General features: G+C 49.4%; 1 protein-coding gene across 1 annotated transcript; it reads right to left on the reverse strand.

Moving 5' to 3' along the window:
- Window positions 1-156: 156 nt before the first annotated feature.
- Window positions 157-23,791, reverse strand: LOC135815505 (uncharacterized). Its single transcript, XM_065328813.1, has 21 exons — window positions 20,302-23,791; window positions 18,718-18,981; window positions 18,149-18,262; window positions 17,086-17,178; window positions 16,329-16,496; window positions 14,029-14,189; window positions 13,515-13,609; window positions 12,544-12,650; window positions 11,722-11,849; window positions 11,124-11,218; window positions 10,601-10,731; window positions 9,908-10,018; window positions 8,966-9,109; window positions 7,107-8,279; window positions 5,275-5,525; window positions 4,447-4,653; window positions 4,030-4,116; window positions 3,563-3,630; window positions 2,606-2,754; window positions 2,089-2,269; window positions 157-1,580 (listed from the first exon to the last, which is right to left on the reverse strand). The coding sequence occupies exons 1-21, from the start codon at window positions 23,413-23,415 to the stop codon at window positions 961-963; spliced, it is 7,461 nt and encodes a 2,486-aa protein (XP_065184885.1). The 5' UTR covers window positions 23,416-23,791; the 3' UTR covers window positions 157-960.
- Between the last annotated feature and the right edge of the window lie 167 nt (window positions 23,792-23,958).

The raw sequence follows: 23,958 nt of genomic DNA on the forward strand, positions 1-23,958 counted from the left end.
GCGTGTACTCTTTGTAATATACAGGTGTGCTTGGCTTGCAACAGAATAAAAAAAACCCAGGCGCATGTGTTGAATCAACGGAGAAGAACGCTTCAGTTCTCTATGAAATTTTTCATCTCCTTACCGAAGGACGCTCTCTCACCTATTACTGTGGCATTAAAAAAAATCGTTCTTGAATTCTTTCGTCAGGAGATAACGAACATGTGATGAACAAGAGATGAACATCAATCACAAACCATAAATACACACGCCGACAGCACAAACATAGGCGCTGGTTGCGACATAAACAAGTACTAGCCAGTGAGACTCAACACGGTGCGTGACGGTGTGTACAACAAGTGTCACCAGACACAGCAACTGGACACAGAGACGAGTTGAAACCGAGTCCGATTGGCCATCCAGAGTTAAAGCTGGTCTCCTACGATAGGGTAGAAACAATTCGGCAGGCAGTCTTTTTCACGTGTCATTGATCAAGCTCAAGTGCCTGCTATATTAATAGATGCAACCAGAGTCGGTGCCTCGATAGATCAGCTGATGCTGAGTAAACAATCTTCAGAAGACCAGTGCAAAAGAGATAGAAATAAGATAAACTTTATGGAAATGCAAGTAAACATAATGTACTCGTCGTGTACCCAGTCTACAAGTCCAGTTCTGCATGGACGGACCAACTCCAAAATTGAGGAAATATGATAAAAGGACTCCCGGTGTGAGCCAATACCTCAGTGGGTGCCACGCATGCACCGCCTTCTTGTTCAGTGGTGACTAAGGTGGCTGGCTCGATCAGCTTGAAACGTCGCCTGTCCATCCCATCGCTTTGGACCAAGGGACAAATCAGCACGCCGATGACATGGCATTGAGCCGATTGATGCAATCAATGGGATTCAAGCAGCGACTTGCGGTCTATCCCGCTAATCCTTCACCGACACCTGGCGTGGCAACACAGTACAATGATACGAGCCTCTAGTCAACACGCCACATTAGAATGTGACTGCCATCGGTGTCAAAGCTACTCTCCTCGTTTTCCACCATGGACGAGACGTGGAAATCTTCGCAGCCGTCGCCTCCAGCCACTACGATGGCTTCCACCTCGGCAAGAGGCTGGTAAGCTTCGGCGGCGACCATGGGTAACGGTTTCTTTGCTCGCCGTATGGTGTCGTGATCGACGAGAAACATTGACGAGCGCATGCTGTTGGAAACAAGAGACATAACCGACGGTGGAGGCAGCCCTGGCGGCGCTGCTGCTGAAGCTGACGGTGCCGGCACCTCTGCACATGCCTCGCTTCCCTGAGAGTTGGAGCCTACCCCGTTGCCACCGTTTGCTTGTGAGCTGCTTGCAGTCGCCGGACGTTCGACAGTGGTGATGAACCGGACTGGACCAGTGTGTCCGTGGAAAGAGCCATGGCAGCGCAGTTGAATCACCTCGTCGCCGTTGGTCGTCGAGTCGTCCTTGTCAGCGTGCAGGGCCGGTACGAGCAGCACAATGCCGGCACTGGTGCCGATCCAGACAGTTGAGCGGTACGAGTGCATCACCGTGATGCGCAGGCAGCGTGTCTTGTGCTGCTTGATAATGGAGTTGCAGCCTGTGCATACATAACCACACATGTGTGTCCGAGTATGGCGCGCGCACACACATGCACACAAGCATGCATACACACAAGCACGCACATGAAGCCGAAACACACATCCATACACCCGATGTGGCACACTAGAAACACGCTGATTCGCAAGTCAACACAAACACCAGACACCCAACCTTCCACCAACTTTGCAGGAGACGACGACAGCAACAGCTTCCGTGCGTTCGAATGCACCGTTCCATTCTATTGCATATTGCTTACTGACTTGTCAGGCGCTCATAACCCAAGTACAGTCAGACCTCGTTTATCCGCTCCTCTTTTATCCAGATCCCTCGCTATCCGGAGGAAAATCTCTGGCAACCGATTTACAGCATATGTTATGCATACATACAGTATGTGTGTTCGATTTTCCGGTTCCCTCGCCTATCCGGATATTTTGTGGAAAACGGATGTGTGCGGATAAGCAAGGTCTGACTGTACTTGTAGTATAGTCGTTGTGTAGGTCCCTCACCTTGAAGTAGATACTGCACACACGGCTGTATGTTGACCTCTGCTAGCAAGCGATGACTAGTGGCATGATAGACGGTCACCACGGGACTGGTGCTTGTAGCCACGTACACGGCATTCTCGTTGCACACCATGTCGGTGATCTGCGCCGCTGTGTCAGGTGACTTTGTAACACTGAACCATGCCTGCGGGGATGAATGCGACAACGACGAGGGGGCACACAAGCAGAGCAACGATGTTCATGGACCCTTATCTTACTACAGCACCCTGAGTCCCCGACTGTCAGTTCAGGTTAATTCTGCGAGTAGTTATTCAAGGGCGGTTCACATGGTTCATGGACCCTTATCTTACAACAGTACCGTGACTGTTTCCAGGTTAACAGCGCTATGGACTGGCCACTGGCTTGCTTGAAGAGTAGCAGGGATGGAAACACATGGGGGATCTTACTTTCTTTTTTTAAGTGCATGTTGTGACAGCCAACCAACGCTGTGCAGTCCATCAACCGGTACCCAGTCCCTTACCTCTACCTCCCGCTCTAGTGGGTGAATGACATGCACGCACTTGCCAACACCACACCACAAGTGCCGGTCCACGACCGTCATGCAGGTCACCACCTCTTCAGGCTCTCCCACGTCTATCAGCTCAGCCGACGACGTGTCCCAGTTGCCATCTGAGGGTAGACGCAATACAGTACAAACGCCACGACAGTCGCAGCAAGTATTAGATCTTGATATCCTCTGCCTTCCAGTTTGAATGCAATCATTGAATGGTAGCACTGCACAAAACTGGTACGGCACTTCAGTACCAATTCCAAGGTATATAATATGCATAAGATGATAACAGCACTATACAAACACCAGCTAATCACCTGCCCGCTAGTATTCTCTGCATTGCAATCCATCTATTTTCTCCTAGACATGTTCTCCTTCAAATAGGCATTCCAGTACTGAGTAGGTAGAGTCTACATCAAGCAAGAATGAGTGTATACAAGCTACTTGTACTTGTAACTGGTCAAGTCACTGACAGGGTCTGTGCCACACATACCGGTACTGTAGAACGGGTAATTTTAGCGACGTAAAAACCCTAGAGAATTTAGCGATCGACTCCTTTTCGCTAAAGTTTCAAGTCGCTAATCCGTTGAGACATTAGTAGTGCACTGGTGATCCGTGAGTAAAATCGCTGCAAATCGCTAAAATAAAACGTCGCCAACCGGTTGACAATGGGAAAACGCTAAAATTAATAGTCGCTAAAATTACCCGTTCTACAGTACCAGCAGATCCAGTGCAATGTATGGAGTATGTAACCGAAAATCTGGAGCCATACATGACTCGGAATATAGCTCGGACGGCAGCGCACAGTCCTAGCACTACAGCACGGGCACTGGGCTACATGCAGAACACAAGGCACTAATAGTTATGAGGCAGGGTTTCATCAAGCATGTATGTGTGTGTGTGTGTGTGGATTTTGTGTGCCCTTACTCAGTCCACGGCAGAACTGGAGTAGCTGACCTCCTTCCAATGACACGAACACACAGCCATCCATGTAGCTAAGAAAAACACAACAGAAATAAAAAAAATAAAAAAGCTGGGTTGAACATCTCATGCTTCCAGGACAACTCACAGAGCCTCAATTCCAAGATTTAGCACCCACACTTCCACAAAGAGTTGTGTTCGATACGCTCTTGATGCACTGTGACGTACCACACAATCCCTAGTCAGTGCACAACACAGCTTGAGAAATAACTATGTGTGTGCATGGCCAGCCAGGAAATACTTCCCCAAGCACAAATCCTATATTCTCCACACTCAGTACACCAGCATTGAAGCGGTACAAACCAATCGTGATCAGGATCCCGGGAGGGGCGGGGCAGGGCAGTATTCACCGTGCGTGCAGCATTGCGAATCTACTAGCAGCACATGTACGGACAATTCTGCATAAACCATACCACATGCACTTGACATTGCTGGAGAGCTTCAGCACCGTCTTTCTCTGGCGCATCTGACTACTGTCGCCAGCTCTGTAGATGCACAGTCTGCAGCACAGAGCGAGAAACAATGAAGAGAACAGGATTCCGGCGTCACTTGGTGCAATATGAGTACAGTACTTCAAGTCAAGTAATAGCAATGCAGACGACCACATGACAACACTTCTTGTACTCCAACTGAGCACAGCATACCTAAAGCATAATAGAAAATCATAAAGAATTCAGATGGTGAGCCGGTGAGCCAAGGAAAAAATTGCAACATGCTAGATTGTGCACGTCTGACTGTTAAACATCTGGTTTAGTTGGTGGGCTCGACCGCAGAACTTGTGCTCACATTTTCCATGAAAATCATACAGCTAATTCTTAGTAATTTCTTACAGTCCTTGACTCATTGATAGCCACATGGTTGGGTTGTGGTCAGAGTTGCCATCGCCCTCTGCATCCGACGACGATGCATTCGAGCCGGCTCCGGAGGAAAGGTTCGTGTGCGAGCTGATGATGACCTGAGGTAGGGAGCGACTGCGGTGCTTGCGGGCTCTCCGACTGGCAAGCTGCAGTGATTCAGTCGGTCTACGTTGCATTACACTGTGGTCAAACAAACAGCACAACATAGCAGTGCTACATTAATTTGCCACCTGCGCGTTTTGAGGTGACAACAAATTGATTTAAATTGCTGTAGAAGCACTTCGGTAGAGCCACAATGCAGAGCACCGATAGGTTCAGCAATGTCTCATGCCAGTATCATACGGTTTTGTACCGAAAAAGAAACATTACTATGTCACATTGCTCATGGATGATCACACGTGGTCTACGTGCCCAAGTAATCAGTTGTCCAAAGACGTTTGTTTGGCAAGAAGTACATGATTGTATACTAATCGCTTTACATTACACAGATCTCAGTCTAAAAACTGATTTTGAAACTAAAGGGCATTGTCCAGTCCAGGAAAGAATGTGACATCCACAAGGGCAAATGCCTTCGAAATGGCATTATAGGACTCATGAGCCCCCCCCCCCCCCCTCCTTTCTTTCCCCGAGGCAAACACACTGAATTGTATGTATAAGCGAAGATAATCACGGTTCCTCCCTCTGATCTTGTTATCATAAGCGATATTTCACCGGTTTACAAGCCCAAAATCAAGCATGAAAACCTGACACTTCAGTTGGTACAGGGTGGAAGTCATAAACATACAACACGCCCATGCTCACCCTATGCTGTGACGACTAGCAGTGCTGCCACTGCGCTGGACGTCCGCCTCGCGAGACAAGATGATGGCCGGGCTCACCGACTGGCTATCACCCCTGTCATTCAGCGTTACGCCACTGTTCGTCACTGAACTAGGCAATCCTTCAGTTTTCACTGGGCGAGAAGCACGGGCAAGATAGTGTGCTGGGCTATTTTCAAGATCGGTTGATGAGGCACTGCCTGACTTTGTTGCACGCAGGGGAGGCTTTCGCACCTAAGGATAGGGGAAAGAAAGGACGAACTGTGCAGTTACATTTCTTTGATAGAATATTTCAAAGTACATCCTGGGGAAGAATTTCGAAACAGGATATAATTTGGGCAGAATCCACCCCAGTCCATTGTCGATTCTGCAGGACAGGAAGCAGCTGCAGTGACTCAACTTCACCCGCGTACACAGTGCATTGCATGTGTGCACGTAATACAGTCACCTTCGCCAATAGCAACCTCAGCAAGTTGTAATGTAGGAGTTGCATTTTGATATAAAGTATATTTTTCGCAGTAAAAGAGTATTTATTTGTAGAGCTTGTGTTGATACAGATTCCTAGGTTCAAACCCCAAGATGGGTAGTTAGTTACATTTTTCTCTCCTTGCGTATTTTGTATCTGGATGTTATTACCCTTTCCATGAGTCGCTCGTGAGTAATGTATGAGTCGTGTATGGCTAAACCCGTATTTCCCCACTTTACCCGTATGACTGTCTGTTGTGAACTGTGATTGGCTGCTAGTGTTATTGTTCTAGAATATTCCAGAGCTGTGAACTGTGATTGGTTAATTATGCTAATGTTCTAGAATTTCGTCGGCGACCGGTTTATATAGATTGCTGATTCGTTGATGACCTAAAAACATGGCTGCCGCTCGCCGTGTGTTTTGTCTTCTTGCATTGTTCTTTTCTTGTGCTCTTCCACTTCTTATCTTTACTTGCCGAGTGTGCAACTAATAATTCTGTCCTAACGAGTATTCGTGAAACCACAAAGTGAGTGCTTTATTTGAGTGTGTGAAATTGTCTCCGAGGGCCAGCTACTACATTGGTGGCAGCGGTGGGATTCGAACCCACGCCTCCGGAGAGACTGGAGTATTCGTGAAACCACAAAGTGAGTGCTTTATTTGAGTGTGTGAAATTGTCTCCGAGGGCCAGCTACTACATTGGTGGCAGCGGTGGGATTCGAACCCACGCCTCCGGAGAGACTGGAGTATTCGTGAAACCACAAAGTGAGTGCTTTATTTGAGTGTGTGAAATTGTCTCCGAGGGCCAGCTACTACATTGGTGGCAGCGGTGGGATTCGAACCCACGCCTCCGGAGAGACTGGAGTATTCGTGAAACCACAAAGTGAGTGCTTTATTTGAGTGTGTGAAATTGTCTCCGAGGGCCAGCTACTACATTGGTGGCAGCGGTGGGATTCGAACCCACGCCTCCGGAGAGACTGGAGTATTCGTGAAACCACAAAGTGAGTGCTTTATTTGAGTGTGTGAAATTGTCTCCGAGGGCCAGCTACTACATTGGTGGCAGCGGTGGGATTCGAACCCACGCCTCCGGAGAGACTGGAGTATTCGTGAAACCACAAAGTGAGTGCTTTATTTGAGTGTGTGAAATTGTCTCCGAGGGCCAGCTACTACAGTAATAACAACTCGGGAATAATGACACTATCTTCCGAGCTGCTAACCACTTCACTATACATACTTTCAACCTCGCGAATAGCAACACTTGTCTCACGCCCAATTGAGTGTTGTTATTCGCGAGGTTGACTATATTGACTGAATACCGCCTATCTTACATGCACATAGTAGTTACAACATACCTTCCTGGATGGTTTCAAGAGATTCTGAACAGCGCTTGTCAGCCGCTTGCCACCATGCGCCTCAAACACATCCTCGGGTGATTTGACGTTCTTCAGCGAAAGGCGCGTGGGAGATTCGGCCGGTGCGGAGAGGCGGCGAGTCAGAGGCTTCAGACGCTTGACAGCAATCGGCACACGTGCTGTTCCCTTTGCGCTTGGAAGTTCCAGAGGCTCGTCCCTGTCGCTCGTGCTGCCGTCCGGTCGTAACCTTCTGTTGCCGCACGGGATAGCAACAGTATCCGCTTCCTCGTCATCACTCAGGCTCTTTCTCTGCAGCAGTGGCTTCACCTCGGCCAGTTCGTCTCCAGCGCACTCCGGACCAGCTGGCTCGGGCTGGAGCCACTCATTGGAGCCGTCTTCCTTTGGCGGTGCCTCGAGCAAGTCCGACGCCGTGGACAGTAACGATGCATGGCTGAGCTGAGCCTGTAGCGGGGTGCTGCTACCCTGCTGTGCCTGCAAGTGCTTTAGTAGCTCTTTCATCTCGGGGACCTTGTGGAGATCCGACGTGGAGGGGATGTTGCTCTTGGTACGTGACAGCGGCGCATGTTCGCCAGCAGACATACGATTTCCGAAATCCAACAGAACACCGTCGCTCAGACTCTGAACCAGCAATCGCTTGACAGGAGCGATGGACATCTTGAAACCATCATCGGACTCGCCATGATTCGTGTCACCCTTCTCAGAAGGAGCGTCATCGCCGAGAAGACCCGGTGTAACGCTCAGCACACGCAGCAGCGATGCCGACGAATACAGTGACTCTAGTTCATCATTGCCAAGGGGATCATCACTGAATGCCCTCAGTGACACATTGCTCAACACTGACAGTGCTCGACTCCTCTCACCAAACGACGAGAGTTTCTCCCAGTCGCTATCCTCGCGTTCTTCCATCACCATGCTGGGCAGGCGAAGACGATTGCGATAGCTCAGCAGCAGAGCCGTCGACAGCTTTGTCCGCAAGAACGTCAGCTGCTCAGTGCTGAGGCGCTTCTCCGGCTGCTGTGGGCCGCGCCGCGGACTGCTGGGGTCGAGGCTCTGCTTCAGCGATGTCTCGTCATCGGCCAGGGCATCGGTGCCCGCATCACTGACCACTTCAAACTCGCTGTCACTCGCAACAGCACTGCTGTCCCGCTCAGCCTGCATAAGCAGTAAAAGAAAACACATCCGAATCCTCTAGGCTAGCGATGGCAATGGTGTACTGCAGGGATATCGATCAATCATATACACAGCCAACTATTGGACAATCATCTATGCCAAACAAACAATCCGGCCGTGGCTCCCAACTACATGTACCATGGCAGGCCTTTGCAAACACACACCAAGTCATACATGTACCATGGCAAGCCTTTGCAAACACACGCCAAGTCATTTATTGTTTGAAATATCTTGAGTTGATACTTGGAGACTTCTGCACCTCATGCCAGGGGCATTTAGACAGCAAGTACTCAGGCACTGAGTCAGTAACAGCAGGCCCAGCAAAACTGGTCCGGTCATATAAGGAGGAAAACTTCGACCCCCAACGTGTTTCGATGCTCAGCGAGGTCGTTTATGGCCGCCATACCATATACCGAGTAGGAAAAGCCAGTGCATGACTGAGCCAAACGGAACCAACTAGCGTCAGTCCTGAATGAATTGCTACTTTGGATGTTGTGCACCTTTTCACCAACACAACAATAAAACATCAAACATGCATACCATATTTCCCCATTTTTCCTTCCACTTTGGGGTTTCTTGTAGAAACGGGTGCGACTTACATTCAGAGAAATGCGATGGTTCAATAGTCAGTACGGATCAGAGACAGCACCGTGAGTGTGTGGACTTACCGCACATTGTATTCTGGCCAGGCTATCGCTGACGGAGGGTGGAACGTACTCGGGCACGGCCATGATGGATGTGATCTTGCCATCAGGCACAGCAATACAGGCCGACAGCATCGGTGAAGATTTCTCCATAGAAACCATACAGATCTGGAAACCATAGTCAAGAACGATGACAGATCAGGCCGATCATTGTAACTGAAATGTAAGATTTCCCATAGTGAAATCCTAGACGTTTACGTCGTGTACTGGATTCGACTCGGATGGAGAGCCAAGGCTTACTTTATAAGAAAGAAAAAGGAAGGCTGTTGGAGTGCGCATCCAAGATGTGCTAGAGCTGTTAGCCAGTTAGTTGTAGAACGTCAGTGCCGTCGGTCAGTGTCGTGCAATGTTATCGCATGAGCTGATTGTTTAGTAACTGGTGGTGTTAGTGGACATTTTAGCATAACTTGCAGTTCCTTGGTCCTTTTTCTTTCTTATAAAGTACTGGATTCGGATAGAATTAATTACAATTCTATTGCTTTAAAATAGAAACACAACTGAAAAACCGTCAGAATCATATTGCTAATTATAGCTGTCCCTAAATTCAGCTGGTTTACAGTAATCCTAACTCCATGACTAAGGCTTGCAGGTGCATTCAGCATGTCAACTTCAATACATCAGCTATAATAATAATAATACGTATCTGATATATTATTATAGCATGAGGTGCATGACCAAATCATATTTACAGTACTGCTCGATGACATTTGATTGTGTGAGTCAAGTACTAGTAGACGCCGGGTGATATGTAGCCCTAGCTAGACCTGCAAACACTGGACGTGAACTGGTGCACGGCGCAAACTCGACTCGCGCAATAAGATCTCATTACGCAGCACTGTATATGCACGACGAGCAACTGGCATGCACTGATTCTCCGCCTAACATCTCCCTAGGTCCTGGTCTCACCTGTCCGACATCTCTATCACTGGTGCAAATCCAGAGTTGCCCATTAGCCTTCGCATCCACAGCGTACGGCGTTAGTCTCCTGGCTCCAACACTGGGACTTGAGCATGTTATCTGCATTAGCAGTCAATGAATTAAGATCACCTTGCAACAATCAGCCAGCAGCATCAGTTACATGCAGAGTGCAATATGCATGTAATACTATAATGAATTCTTGTTGCAATGTCATTCATCCATGATCCAGTTCTGATGCTCGTGTGTGTGTGTGTGTGCGTGCGTGTGCGTGTGCGTGAAAAATAGGGATTCACTGGCCAGAAAAAGTCACTTCAAACAGCTGTGTGGTAAATACCAGGCTAAACATAGTGGCGGTCAATTCATCAGCCTTGCAAGCTGTTGAATGGTGTAATCCCAGCACAAGTTGCTATGTCTAACATAGCTGTTCGCTATCATCGCTTCCGCGATGGGCATGTCTGAGGTCTGAGGTCTGAGGTGGGTGGGTGCGTGGGTGGGTGGCTGCGAGTGCGTGCGTGCGTTTGTCTGTGTATGTGGTCCTGTAGCTGCCTTTCACAGATACACTGCTTGTAAGAGTCCATTTCTTATTCCCTTGCCTTACTCCTATCAGCCATGCATCCCCCGTCCCCTCTCCATTCCACCATTCAGCCCCCCTGTTCCCATTTCTCTGTTGCTCGCACATACCTGCATACCACTACGCGTCTTCAAGACTGGCATGGCTGCCGAGAAGGCCGGCAAAGGCATCACCGGCTGTGCAGAGTTCTCGTCAAGATCATCCGGAGTACACCAAGCCGAAGCGCCTCCCAGAGATGCAACTGGAAAGTACACCACAAGAGCATCAGAACAACAGAAATACACTTACTGGTAGGTCCCGTCAGGATGGTACATGTGAACTTTTACAACATCACATACCCATTCCCCCATATCAAGCTCAAGCTATAGCCCTGGCGGAATATCTAGTTCCAGTGCCTTGAGGCAAAACCAAACCAACTCATCTTTAGACAAAAGAGAAGAAAAAAAGGTCTTCCATGCACCTCCCTTTGGGCATCTGTAAGACCAATGACCTGCCGGGATGCACTGAAGTAAAGTGAAGATGGTTACTATGTAAGCGACTACCCTGCCATCAACAATTCCTGTTGTAGTGCATCAATAAGACTGAACCAGTAAACCCGAACTGGCCCTCTTTGAAATCCATATCATAGCTTACCAACAGTTTCCTTATTTTCAGAGAAGGCCACAATCCAATCAGTCTTGTCCTTCACCGTGGCAAATGCCATCTTGTGATCGATAAGACCTGATGACCTGGATCCAGAATACAAACAGTCAACAAATCAATCAAAGCGTGTGTTTGTGAAGTACATGTATGTATGGCTCCGAGGGAACCTGCAATCCTTTGCCAACGGGAGGAAACTAAATTCAAGACTTTTTAAAATGTCTTTCATGAGGCAGAGACTTAAAACAATCCTTATCTCACAAACAATTAAACTGTTACAGTAAAACCTGGTGTAAGCGACCTCTGTCTGGGTTTAGCGACCACCTGCTCTTAACCACCATTTTTCCATGCACCGACAGTTCTACACAGACACTGTGGGACCTGGTTCTAAAGACCACCTGGCTTTAACGACCGCTTTTGCTTGCACCGTGCGGTGGTCGCTTAAACCAGGTTGTACTGTGCTTTACTGAAGGTGTGAATCAAGCAATGTGCAATGAAACATCTCTCCTGCACAACATATCGGAAATGTTCAAATGTCCTCCTCTTTCAGCTTGACTGTATCCGAGAAGTAACTGAACATTCCCAAACTTACTTGCTTTCGATAGCAATGTGTAGCGTGGCCACATCACGGTCATGCTTCTGTTCGTCGATGACCATATTGATTTCCTTCAGCACTGCACCGATGCTGAGCTGCAGATTGTTGACTGCCGTTGACGCAGGCTTTGGAAGAACAACGCGGCCGGAAAGGCAGAAGATGACAGCCAGGGTCAGGACATGTACAGCAACAAGAGTCCAACTCCCTGATCACTAGTGATTAACCCTTTTCGCCAACAAGACATCTACCAAGGAGGCAATCACGGTACTGGTAATCCACGTGCTGTGCTAACTGGAACACCTGTCAATCACGGTACTGGTAATCCATGTGCTGTGCTAACTGGAACACCTGTCTTCATAGACCGGCAATTCCAACCCCTGGTCCATGCTTTACAATGCACTTGGACCTGTTTATAAAAAAAACACCTATCTTTAGAGACTAACCATCTCAAGCCCTGGGGCATGCTTTACCATACCCTTAGACATGTTACTCGTACAAGGACCACCTGTCTTTTGAGACCGGTTATTTCAAGCCCCGGTCCATGCTCTGCCATACACTTAGACCTGTTAAGAAAGGCCACCTGTCTTTTGAGACCGACACTCAAAGGCCTTGGTCCATGCTTTGCCATATACATGTACTTAGATCTGTTTAGGAAGATCACCTGTCTTTAAAGACCGACCATCTCAGGCCTTGGTCCATGCTTTGCCATACTAATGGACCTGTTGAAAGGACCACTTGTTTTTAGAGACCGGACTTCTGTGCACAATGGGCTGCTAGTACGAAGTTATAGCAGGATATTGGCACTGCAAGATATCTCACCCTTGCTATAGATAAACTGTTGCACAGCGAGTTCATCTGACTCAGGGCATTCAGGTCATCCTGCAGGCGTTGTAGTATCTCATTCGACTGTGTTTCCAGCATCTTATCTGTGAAGTGCAGAACAGAACAAGATTGGACCACACGATAGAGATGTTTTAAAAATGTTTTCGAATTTTTGACTTTCGAGCTGTTTTAAAAATCTCCTACAGAGCAGTCCAAATTTGAGCATTTCCTGTCACTTAGCATTCCATTTTTCGACAAGACAGCCGTGCGCAGCACATGTAACATCTGTGGATCTTGGAAGCATTGTGCACCGGTTCGTGACTGTACAAGGCGGACCACTGTGGAGTGGTTTAAGCATGCATGCTTGCAGCAACAAACAAGTCGGACTTTGGACTCCCCTCCCCGCCTTTCCATCAAACTTTGCGAAAGTTCAATTGAAGGTTCAGCTCTCAAACCCGATTTCTGGTCGAGAGCCAGTCACCCGACCCATAGAGAGGGAGACCGGGGAAGAGAGAGAGAGAGAGAGAGAGAGAGAGAGAGAGAGAGAGAGAGAGAGAGAGAGAGAGAGAGAGAGAGAGAGAGAGAGAGAAAGAGAGAGAAGAGAGAGAGAGAGAGAGAGAGAGAGAGAGAGAGAGAGAGAGAGAGAGAGAGAGAGAGAGAGAGAGAGAGAGAGAGAGAGCAGTGGAACAAACAAAATCCTGTGGCTTGGGTGTAAAAAAAACAAATATACAAAGCAATTGTGCCAGCATTACATGTCCAATCATGGACAAAACTGACAGCTGCCAGCTACAATAGGATGAGTACTCATGGAATGTCCCCTTCATCGTGACTGGAATCGGCACATGTACATACGTATATACGCACTTCCTTCGACACGCGTGGGCAATGTGTTCAGTTAGTCAATATTCCAGCGTAACTGAAGAAGCGGCATGTGAACTTCAATAGACCGAGCTGGATGAAATAATTACCTTTCTGGGACTGAATGACACAGACGTCCTGAAGAGGTGCTCGCCACATCAGCTTGTAGCGCACAACGTCCGGGTCTGTAAGTGTGCCAGAAGACCTACACAGCACCACGCACAATACATACATACATACATGCATGTACACAATAGCATATTACACCATAACTCGAAGTAGTAGGAACTACGGAAGAGTGTTATCTCGAGAGCCACTACTCAGACCAAGACAGGAAGAGAAAACAATGTCAGATCGGCTTACATCAGAAATAGTTTTGCATGTTCCTAACCGCAAGGCCTCTCTCACAGGAAGACCTGGCGGGAAGCTAACCTCACCAGCCTCAAGCCGTCACTGGCTAGACACCTCGTACACGCTCTGGCAAGCTAGGGCCCAAGGGGCAATGGCGTGCTCCACCTGTACAAGAGTGTCCTGCCAGGACGTATTCACTCATGATGACAGACTTGCCGGGAAACTCACATCCAGATTGGAATCTGCGGCACTATATTCTACGTGTAAACTCACATTGACATGGCCATGGGCTTCCTGTTGCCAGTCCGCCGTCTCATCGTGGCGCAGACAATGCAGTCATTGAACAAGAACAGCCATCGCTCCTTGTAGCCAGACTTGGCCACCTGCTCGGATATCCTATCCCGACGCACCAGGTAACGGTCGGCAGACATTAGCTGCAAGGTCCAAATCACAGCACACTTACAGTTACTCACCCCAGATCAAAGTTGCAAGAACACAAGTTATGGGTTTCAGTTGCATTTTCTTTTCATAAATTTTGGATTTAGGGAATTGTGTGTCGCTCCCTAAGTGGGAGCTCGCGCTTTTCCTGCCCACTTGAATCTCACTTGACTGACTCACGACTGCCATCCAGAGCACACGAGAAATCCATTGAACCTTCCACTCAGCAAACCTGCAAGAAAGCACCACTCCCTGCTCAATACACAATATTTCGGAGAAATCACCCCTCATCAGTTGAGCTTGAGTAGGCTAATGAAATCTGTGCTCAGAGAGCATTGTATTATGTAGTGCTCTCCGAGCCAAAACATCACAAGGGATACTAACTTACAGGGACACTTCGTTTCCAGCACGACAAACACCTCGCGAACTCCAGACAGCAGCGTGAGTCAGTGTCGCTCATGGAGGTGCAGAACAAGCGCTGAGGACCGTTGGTCATTCGCAACGTTGTTGCCTCCTAACTATCTAGCGTGACTCTGAGTGACTAGATGGTTTGGAGGCGACAACGTTGTGAATGGCCAAAGGTCCCCAGCGCTTGTTCTGCACCTCCATTAGCGACACTGACTCGCGCTGCTGTCTCAGTGGAGTTTGCGAGTTGTTTGTCGTGCTGAAAACAAGTGTCCCTGTAAGTTAGTATCCCTAGTGGTGTTTTGGCTCGGAGAGCACTACATAATGCAGTGCTCTCTGAGCACAGATTTCATTAGCCTACTCAAACTCAACTGATGAGGGGTGAATTCCCCCCAAAATACTGTGTAATGAGCATGGAGTGGTGCTTTCTTGCAGGTTTGCTGAGTGAAAGGTTCAATGGACTTCTCGTGTGCTCTGGATGGCAGTCGTGAGTCAGTCAAGTGAGATTCAAGTCGGCAGGAATAGTCGGCAGGCATAGCGCAAGCTCCGGCATAGGGAGCGACACACAATTCCCTAAGTATCACCAAAATCGCACCTACCTCTTCTTAACTTTGGATTTAGTTGCATTATTCTATTCAATGATTTATGATAGTATTTTTGCCCGAACAAGAGGCTTGCTTTCATTAAAGAAAAATACAAGTACACTACTCTCCAAACAATCCATGCACATGGCTAGTTTAATAGCCATCAAATATAGACTTCTTTCAAAAGTGCAGGGTTCTCAATTCTACCTCACATTGCACAATATGTCAGCATTAAGTCAAGTGCAGTGTAAGTAGCGTGGGTACAGCCCACAGCATCAGAGACAAGAAAGAAGTGGAAGGCATTTCATAATACGTAGGTAAAGACAGCTGAATGCTTATGCCGAGGGGGGGGGGAGAGAGAGAGAGAGAGAGAGAGAGAGAGAGAGAGAGAGAGAGAGAGAGAGAGAGAGAGAGAGAGAGAGAGAGAGAGAGAGAGGAGAGAGGGAGGGAGGGAGGGAGAGAGAGAGAGAGAGAGAGAGAGAGAGAGAGAGAGAGAGAGAGAGAGAGAGAGAGAGAGAGGGGGGAGGGGAGAGGAAGGGAGAGAGAGAGAGAGAGAGAAAGAGAGAGGGAGAGAGAGAGAGAGAGGGGAGGGAGGGAGGGAGAGAGAAAGAGAGAGGAGAGAGAGAGAGACCATCAGGCAGTGTCAAACTGCTCATCAGTCATGCAGTGCACCAAACACTAAATCAAGTGCAGTGTAAGTAGCGTGGGTACAGCCCACAGCATCAGAGACAAGAAAGAAGTGGAAGGCATTTCATAATACGTAGGTAAAGACAGCTGAATGCTTATGCCGAGGGGAGAGAGAGAGAGAGAGAGAGAGAGAGAGAGAGAGAGAGAGAGAGAGAGAGAGAGAGAGAGAGAGAGAGAGAGAGAGAGAGAGAGAGAGAGAGAGAGAGAGAGAGAGAGAGAGAGAGGGAGGGAGGGAGGGAGGGAGGGAGGGAGGGAGAGAGAGAGAGAGAGGGGGGAGGGGAGAGGAAGGGAGACAGAGAGAGAGAAAGAGAGAGGGAGAGAGAGAGAGAGAGGGGAGGGAGGGAGAAAAGAGAGAGGGAGAGAGAGAGACCATCAGGCAGTGTCAAACTGCTCATCAGTCATGCAGTGCACCAAACACTAAATCAAAAGCTGAACTAGTCATGGATATGTGTGGCTCACCCCAGGCAATGCCCCTTGGAAGCAGAGCTCAATCTTGCGCATGTCGTCCAACTGATCGGCATGCTTCACTCCACGGTCCAGCTTGTCTGCCAAGGACTCTACTTCGGCAAATGCTGACAGGAGCAGACCATGGTCAGGGTGGTCTGGTGGTGTGTAGTGTTGTAGGTCCTAGAGGAGGACACCGGTTCGGGGGCAGATCATATAAACAGCAATGGTGGTGATAGCAATGCCGACAACAATATCGCACCAACAAGAATTGACCGAAGATGCAAATTCGAGTGATTTTTCATTCTTTTTCTTTTTCTTTTCCAGTGATGGGTGTAGCCCAGAGAGTGCTGTGGATATGTATGATTAACAAGAACACCAGGACATACTTTCAAGTTCTGTTTTCTCCTAATATGTTCCGCTGATGAAAATTGACAGAACTTACTCAATACTACACCACTATAAACTTCCTCTTCAAGCGTGATTGACGGTGGAAAAACGTTACCATAGCTGATACATGACTGATGCGGTCCTTACAATCATACAATAGCCGCCTGAGTGGCCAATAAAATGCAGAATCTGTCCTGGGAGTTTTTGTTCCATTAATTTATACACACACACACACACACACACACACACACACACACACAAGACTGCGGGGGGGGGGGGGGGGGCAGCAATGTGCTGATGTACGTGACCGGATTCCATAGTCCAATGCTTTGCACCCTGCATGGTTTTTCGTAACCACTGAATGCAGGAAAGGAGACCGTACCTTGATCAGCAAACCATAGCGTGGTATTCTCTGCACTGGCTTCACAAGTAGGTCAGACAGTGTTTGCTTGCCTTCATTCTCCTTGTTTCGACTCTAAACACACACACACACACACACACCATTGGACGCCCATCGCCGGAGGCGATGATAGCGATGCTACAGCAGAAGCCATAGCAGCTTGTGCTGGGATTGCACCATTCAACAGCTTGCAAGGCTGAAGAATTGACCACCACTATTCAGCCTGGTCTACACCACACAGCTATGAAGTGGCTTTTTCTGGCAAGTGAATCCCTACTTTTTGGTCTTTTTTCTTTTTTTTCTTTCCTTTTTTTCATTTTTCATTTTTTTTCATTACACAGAAACATGGGCAGAATCACACATGCCCACAGAGCACACTCTCATGCTAGTACATTGCATACTCCCAACGTTACAGCAGGTATCATTATTCATCGCCCGTTCGGACGCCTCCCGCAGCTTCTTATAAGAACTTTTAAAACGTGTTTTGGGCAGACCGCCACAACTCAAATTCTTGCTGCTATTCATTTACGAAAATGAAGTGGACAAGTGATTGGCAGTGCATGTTAGACTTGTGGTGGTCTGCCCAAAACCAGGTCAAGTTCATCATTATACAGTCGAGTTCATCAGGGAAATCCAGCCAAATCAAAGTCAGCGCCCTGCAGCATATAAGATAAAATAGTTATCTGTGCACAGTCCAGTGTTTGCCACGCCAGGGCTGCACTGTGCCGGGGGGGGGGGGGGGGGGGGGTGGTGGTGGTGGGGGGGGGGGGAGGGGGTGGTGGCTGCCTTATTATTATCAAGTACTAGAAGACGCATTTCAGCAAGCACACGCCTACAGTTGGGAGTGCTTGGCAACGTTAACGGGCTAACCTTACCAACAACCCGTAATGACGGCACTTCACTTTAGCATTATCAAACACATCGGGATACTGGAGGCAGTGATGGGGCTAATCAAGAACCCGCACGACTCTTTACCCGTCACTGCGGCACACACAGAAGATAGGTGGAAGCATAGTATCCCCCGCACATGCACACACCTCCTCACCTCTATAAACTTGATAAGAGGGCGACACGTTGCCGCATTGCGTAGCGTTTCCTGAGAATGCTCATAGTTGATCACATACGACGAGTAGGCTTCTGCGAGCTGACCAAACGAAAACTATACGACAACACAGCAACAGGGGATAAGAAGGGTCTGGTTCCTTGTCACTGGTGCAGGCAGCCAGGCACTGTGCAGTGTAAAGAGATTATTCAGATGATGGCAGGGAGTCGTGAATGTACTACTGTCTATGTTCACATTATAACGACATCTAGGCATTTTCTCGCTTCACAAGTGTCCGTTCCATATATGGACAATAAGAACTATACTCTTTTAACCTGAGCAAACCGAGTCATCTTTCGACATCCTCAATTCCTCCCCTTGATCGTTAAAATGGGTATGGTGCAAGAACAATACTTCCAGCCTAGTAGGGCAAGAGCCCCGACCTGCCACTTTTCACCTGATCTCTCCAACTACAGTACATTGCAGATACGCACTGGCCACGCATGCAAACACCTGCTTGTGATTGGTGTGCAGTTCCATTGACACATTGCCACAGTCTAGCCCGCACTCACAGCACTGGTTATGATGTCGCCAATGGTCCTCGCCTCAGCGTCCTCCTTTGTCCAGGAGTCGGCCCTGTTCTTCAGGTCAAAGTAGAGCTGGTTGTGATGCAGCATGATCAGGGGAATGTCACCAAAGATGTCCGCCACCATCTGCTGGTCAATGTTGTTCATTCGGCGCAGCGGGTTGAAGTAGTCCTTGCATAGCGTTTGCAGACTGGTCAGGTAGCTGTGCTCCGTTTCCAGAAGCGTCCAGACCACATGCTGGCGATAATCCTGCCGCAACCAACACATATAAAGCAGTGCACACACACACACACACAAGTCCAGGTGAACACCTAGTTAGAATTTTTAGATAACTTTTCTTTCGTTGTGCACAAGATGTAAGGTGCAGAAATGGATGCTATAGTGCTGGCAGCTGAAATCCGCTATCCCTAGAGCGGTGTGCTCGCATTGCAATGACCCAGCACAGGATTGTAACACTAGGAAATAGAGACCGCTAGAGTCGGTGCGGCACTCGAGCACGGAAATCAGGGGTCGGATTTCAGTTGCGACCACTGTAGATTGCAATCAGCCCACAGGCAACAGACACAGTGAGAATCATACCGACTGGTACCTAGTGGCAAGAAGCCCTCCGTAACACAACACAGCCGCAGCCCGAAATAAGTTTGCCGCACAGCGTTAAAGGGGAAGTATACCCTAAAATCAAATTTTCACCAGTTGTAGTCTTCTGGGTGCTGAGTCGAATGGTCTTGGTCCGAGGAAGCTGCGACGCTCCCTTCCTACTTGAATCCCAATCGAACTCGCGCACTTCCACCGAAACTGGGTGACTGCGCCCTACTAGATGGGGATTTGTATGCAAAATGTCACTAAAAGCGCCATTTCGTTCTTATAAAAGCACGGATGACCGCGATTGGCCCATATGTTGTAGTCTTTTGGACGCTGGGTCGACTGGTTTTGGTCCGAAAAGGCTGCGATGCAGCGTTCCTCCTTTATTCCCAATCGAACATAGTTGAACAAGCGGTCACGTGCTCCTGGGTGCCCAAATCACCTGGTCACCGCGCCAGCAGGCGACAACTTTCACACCAAGGTTCAACTCGAGTTCAACTCGAGTGACAGGACTGCACCCAAAAAAGGTCAAACAGGCTAGTAAGTTGTACCCTGCAGGCACGGTGACCAGTTGACTGGTGTACGCAGGAGCACGTGACCACTTGTTCAACCATGTTCGATTGGGAATAAAGGAGGAACGCTGCATCGCAGCCTTTTCGGACCAAAACCAGTCGACTCAGCGTCCAAAAGACTACAACATATGGGCCAATCGCGGTCATCCGTGCTTTTATAAGAACGAAATGGCGCTTTTAGTGACATTTTGCATACAAATCCCCATCTAGTAGGGCGCAGTCACCCAGTTTCGGTGGAAGTGCGCGAGTTCGATTGGGATTCAAGTAGGAAGGGAGCGTCGCAGCTTCCTCGGACCAAGACCATTCGACTCAGCACCCAGAAGACTACAACTGGTGAAAATTTGATTTTAGGGTATACTTCCCCTTTAAGCAGTGTCCAGTTTCACACAGTCTCTTCCACAGCAGGAGCGCTTACCTCATTCGTCAGTTCATGCTTGCTCTTAGTGGGTGGCTCGAGAATGGTGCGCGGCACTGATGTACAGATGCCAGAGTCTATCTGGCTGGGATCCACCACCACACGACCACCGCCGTATTCACCATCTTTAGACCCGCTGGAGAAGGACAGGGTCTCCGATGACATATACTGTCGGCCACCATTGACGCCAGGTGGCACGAGCGAATGCTTAGCAGCGGCTGCAGCTGCATCACTATTGATCTGCGTGCTGTTCTTGCGCACTCCGACTATGCTCAGCAGGTTGGAAAGGGAGCGAGATGGAGAGTGCGACTCGGGCGCGAGAAGACTGTTAGAGACGGCGTTTGTATGAAAGCCAGGTATGGAGAGGCGCTGAGAGGAGGCACGGCGTACAGAGCTGGCGGCCAGCATTTGCCTTCCATCACTGTAAGAGAAACCGTCACCGGGTCCCAGCGTGTAGCCTCGCTCCAGCGAGGCAGACCAACTCGGCGATATGGGAATGCCCTTGCCGCGTATTGCCGAAAAGTCCATATGCTGCGCGACGTCAAACGTGGTGCCCTCCACGGATTTAGAGCGTTCTGCGCGAAGAAGCCGCTTACCTGGTGGCAGATGGCGTTTCGTGACTACGGGTGCAGGCACCGCTGGTGTGTTATTATGATCCTCACCATCTCCAGGCGGATTGATACGCACCTCGGGTGCGTTAGGGTGCTTGCTCTTGCGATTGTCACACGCGGCCAGAGCCTTCCAAGGCGGCTCTCCGGACTGTCCTGGCGATACAGTGCCCTGCGGGCTCTCGGAGTCATTCCTCAAATTGCCGATGTGATGTTTAGTACAATTAGATTGGATTTGGAATGGAGGCCTTGCTTCACTGTTGTCCGACGTCACTATAATACCATCAAGTGACTGACTGGAGCCAGAGTATCCGCCAATAGACACAATGTCACCCGGTGTATACTGGTCATCGTCCGACACTACATAAACCATATCATTGCCATCGTCACCGCCGCCTGCTGCAAGTGAAGTTTCTGCCCGAGGTCTCCGCTCTTCTGCGCCAGCTTGCTTTCCTGGCTGCTCAAGACCATTGCTACTGGCTGGGTTGCATTCACGTGTATGCCCACCGCTCCGGGTACCAGTTCTCGGCTTTGGCCGCTTGCGTGAGCCCAATCTAGTGCGAAGCATGTCCATGCCTCGGCGCAGCGAGATCCTCACGCTGCCTTGTCGCTTCAGCTCAACAGGATGTGGTGCAAGCCCGGAATGCTTTTTGCTAACGTTGTTGTGGGCAGAATCGTGTTTGGGCAGCGCTGCCGCAGAACTCTCTGCCAAAATTTCTCCCTGCTCTGCTGATGAAGGGCTAGTTGATGAAGACTCGTTACAGCCAGAAGCAATCGAGTTCTGGATAGAGACAACGTTCCTTTGATTGGCTGTCACTGCAGGCAGTGTTATACTTCTGATAGGACTGAGTGTGCGATGTACACCCATGTGATTCTGAGTCGTGCGCTGCCCTGTGCGATGGCTGCCTCTCTTTTCCCCGTTCGGATGTGTCCGCATCGAAGGAAAGATCTTGCGTCCGCTGCTCTCTTCCCACTCGCCAGCGGACGACCGCGACGTGACCGACTTTCGTTCTGTCGTTGGCTCACGTAGCGTGCTGCCGCTGCTGCCATGTCGGAACAAACGATGCCAGAAGCGGGACAAGGCATTGCGCTTTTTGCTGCCGCGAGCTCCAGCCTTCCTTCCAGCTGCACGTGCAGTACTGCTATTGTTTGAAGTGCTATTGTCCGCAGTTGTCATACCTCTGGCCAGGTTGAGAGAACTCCGGCCGCGATAATGATGATGATGATGATGCTGCGCTTGCTTTTGCGACATGGCTTCAGTGCGCGATGAAAAGAGTCCCTCTGCACTCATCTGGGACTGCAAGAGCTGGAAAGGTGTGGGACTGACCTCGGCTGCCTGAAGAGATTTTTCTGATGCATAGCGTGCCCCAAGAGCCACGCGATGGTCTATGGCGAAGCTGGACGATGCAGGAGCGAAGTCTCCTGATGCACACGACCATCGTCTATCACGTGGAGCTGCTCTTGTTTCTCTCAGAGAGGATGACTTGCGGATGGCAAGTGCTTGCCTAGGTGGACTGGGCACAGCCTTGAGTCGTTGGTGGTTGGGCAGAGAACTCGTCCGCGTGTTGACTTTCGGCAGCTCACTTGTCGAAACATCTTCACATTCTTGTGCGGAGGCAGCGCTGGTTCCATTTTCGGCTGCAGTTTCTGACGGCTGTTGCCAGTGTTGGACAGTAGAAATGGCATTTGGAGTGCGATTTTGGGGTAGACCTACGTAACGACTGGTCACCGATACGTTTACCGGTATGCCGCCGTTCGCTTTGGCCGTTACATGAGAGCCAGCAGTGATACTGGCGCTTTCAGTGACTCTTCTGTGCTCTGCAACTGAGCCATGCAGCAGCATAGTCCGTTGGAACTCCCCGCCGTCCTGGGTTGAACCAGCAGCAGCAGCAGCATTTACACAATCTGTACCACTGCTATCCGTGGGCCGAGATCCAGCCTCACTCAGGAGCAAATGCTGCTTTTCTTGCTCCTGGCCTGGGGGGCCCTGACGCGACTGCGACTGCGACGGGGAGTGGGTTTGTGCGGTCTGCAAGTCTGCGTGAGCACTGGAGCTAGATGTGAGTAGAGATAGTGACGGTACAGTGACGGTGAGCAAGGCAGGAATAGAGCGACTGACGTCTCGACGCTTCTCCAGCAGCAGTGACGGGGAGTCGACAGGCGGATATCCGCGACCCGTCACCGATTCCCTTTGTGTTTCAGTTTGTTGTCGGTTGTGCACGCAGCTAACGTTAGCAGATCGACTACTGGTGGAACTCATCCAACTGGTGACGCTGTCCGTGATACGCAACGGCTTATGCTCAGCGAACACTGTACTGGTAGCCAGAATGTCTCTTGCAAGTCGCCCAGCAAATAGGTGCACTCGATCTTCGCCGTCACCCCTGCCGAAGTCCAGAATGTCGTCCAGCGAGCGAAAATGGACGCTGAAGTTGGTGATTTCCTGAGCTTCGCTCACCTCCTTGCCGTTCCGATCCAGGTGCTCCTTTGGCTCATCCGACGTCAGCATTACATGGGATGGAAGGAACACTGCTCTGTCACGTCGGTGGCACTCAGTGGGCTAGCTGATGCTTGGTGTTCACACCTTTTATTTCCTCACAGTACAGTCACACTCAGACTCGTGCGATGATTAGCCTACACAAGGGTGTTGATCAGCTGATTTCGGATCGGTAGCTAGCTGCCTATCGCCTTGCCACTTCGCTTGAATCGGTTCCAGCTTCACTCACATCATGACACCGTCACCACGAGGAACAATACATTATCGTCACGGTGCCGCGAGGGGGAATCTGAGAGATTATCCCGAACCGAGTGACAGAGAGTAACCCGACGCTACTGACTCAGCTTTCTATCCTCAGATAACACTGCACAGTGGGGTTTTTTTTTAGAAACGGTGGCCGCGTGGTGGCAGCAGCACCGGTCAGTACACCATGGGCATGGTGAACGGGAAGAAGATATCAGGGACTGAAGGCTAGTGTCGTAGTGAAGCACTAGACTAGACTAGAGCCTAGATGGTAGATCATTTCTACACACCGAAGGGCCGCTTTGTTTCTTG

This window comes from Sycon ciliatum, chromosome 4, assembly GCF_964019385.1.
Source record: "Sycon ciliatum chromosome 4, ocSycCili1.1, whole genome shotgun sequence".
NCBI classification, from domain to species: Eukaryota; Metazoa; Porifera; class Calcarea; order Leucosolenida; family Sycettidae; genus Sycon; species Sycon ciliatum.

What these genes read in the sequence shown, in the direction of transcription:
- LOC135815505 (XM_065328813.1), bottom strand. Translation starts at nt 23,415, where the DNA reads ATGCTGACGTCGGATGAGCCAAAGGAGCACCTGGATCGGAACGGCAAG. An exon ending in TGTCATTCAGTCCCAGAAAG is followed by an intron (nt 12,651 to 13,514) that starts GTAATTATTTCA and finishes TGCACTTCACAG; the next exon opens with ATAAGATGCTGGAAACACAG. An exon ending in TGGCCAGAATACAATGTGCG is followed by an intron (nt 8,280 to 8,965) that starts GTAAGTCCACAC and finishes CTGCTTATGCAG; the next exon opens with GCTGAGCGGGACAGCAGTGC.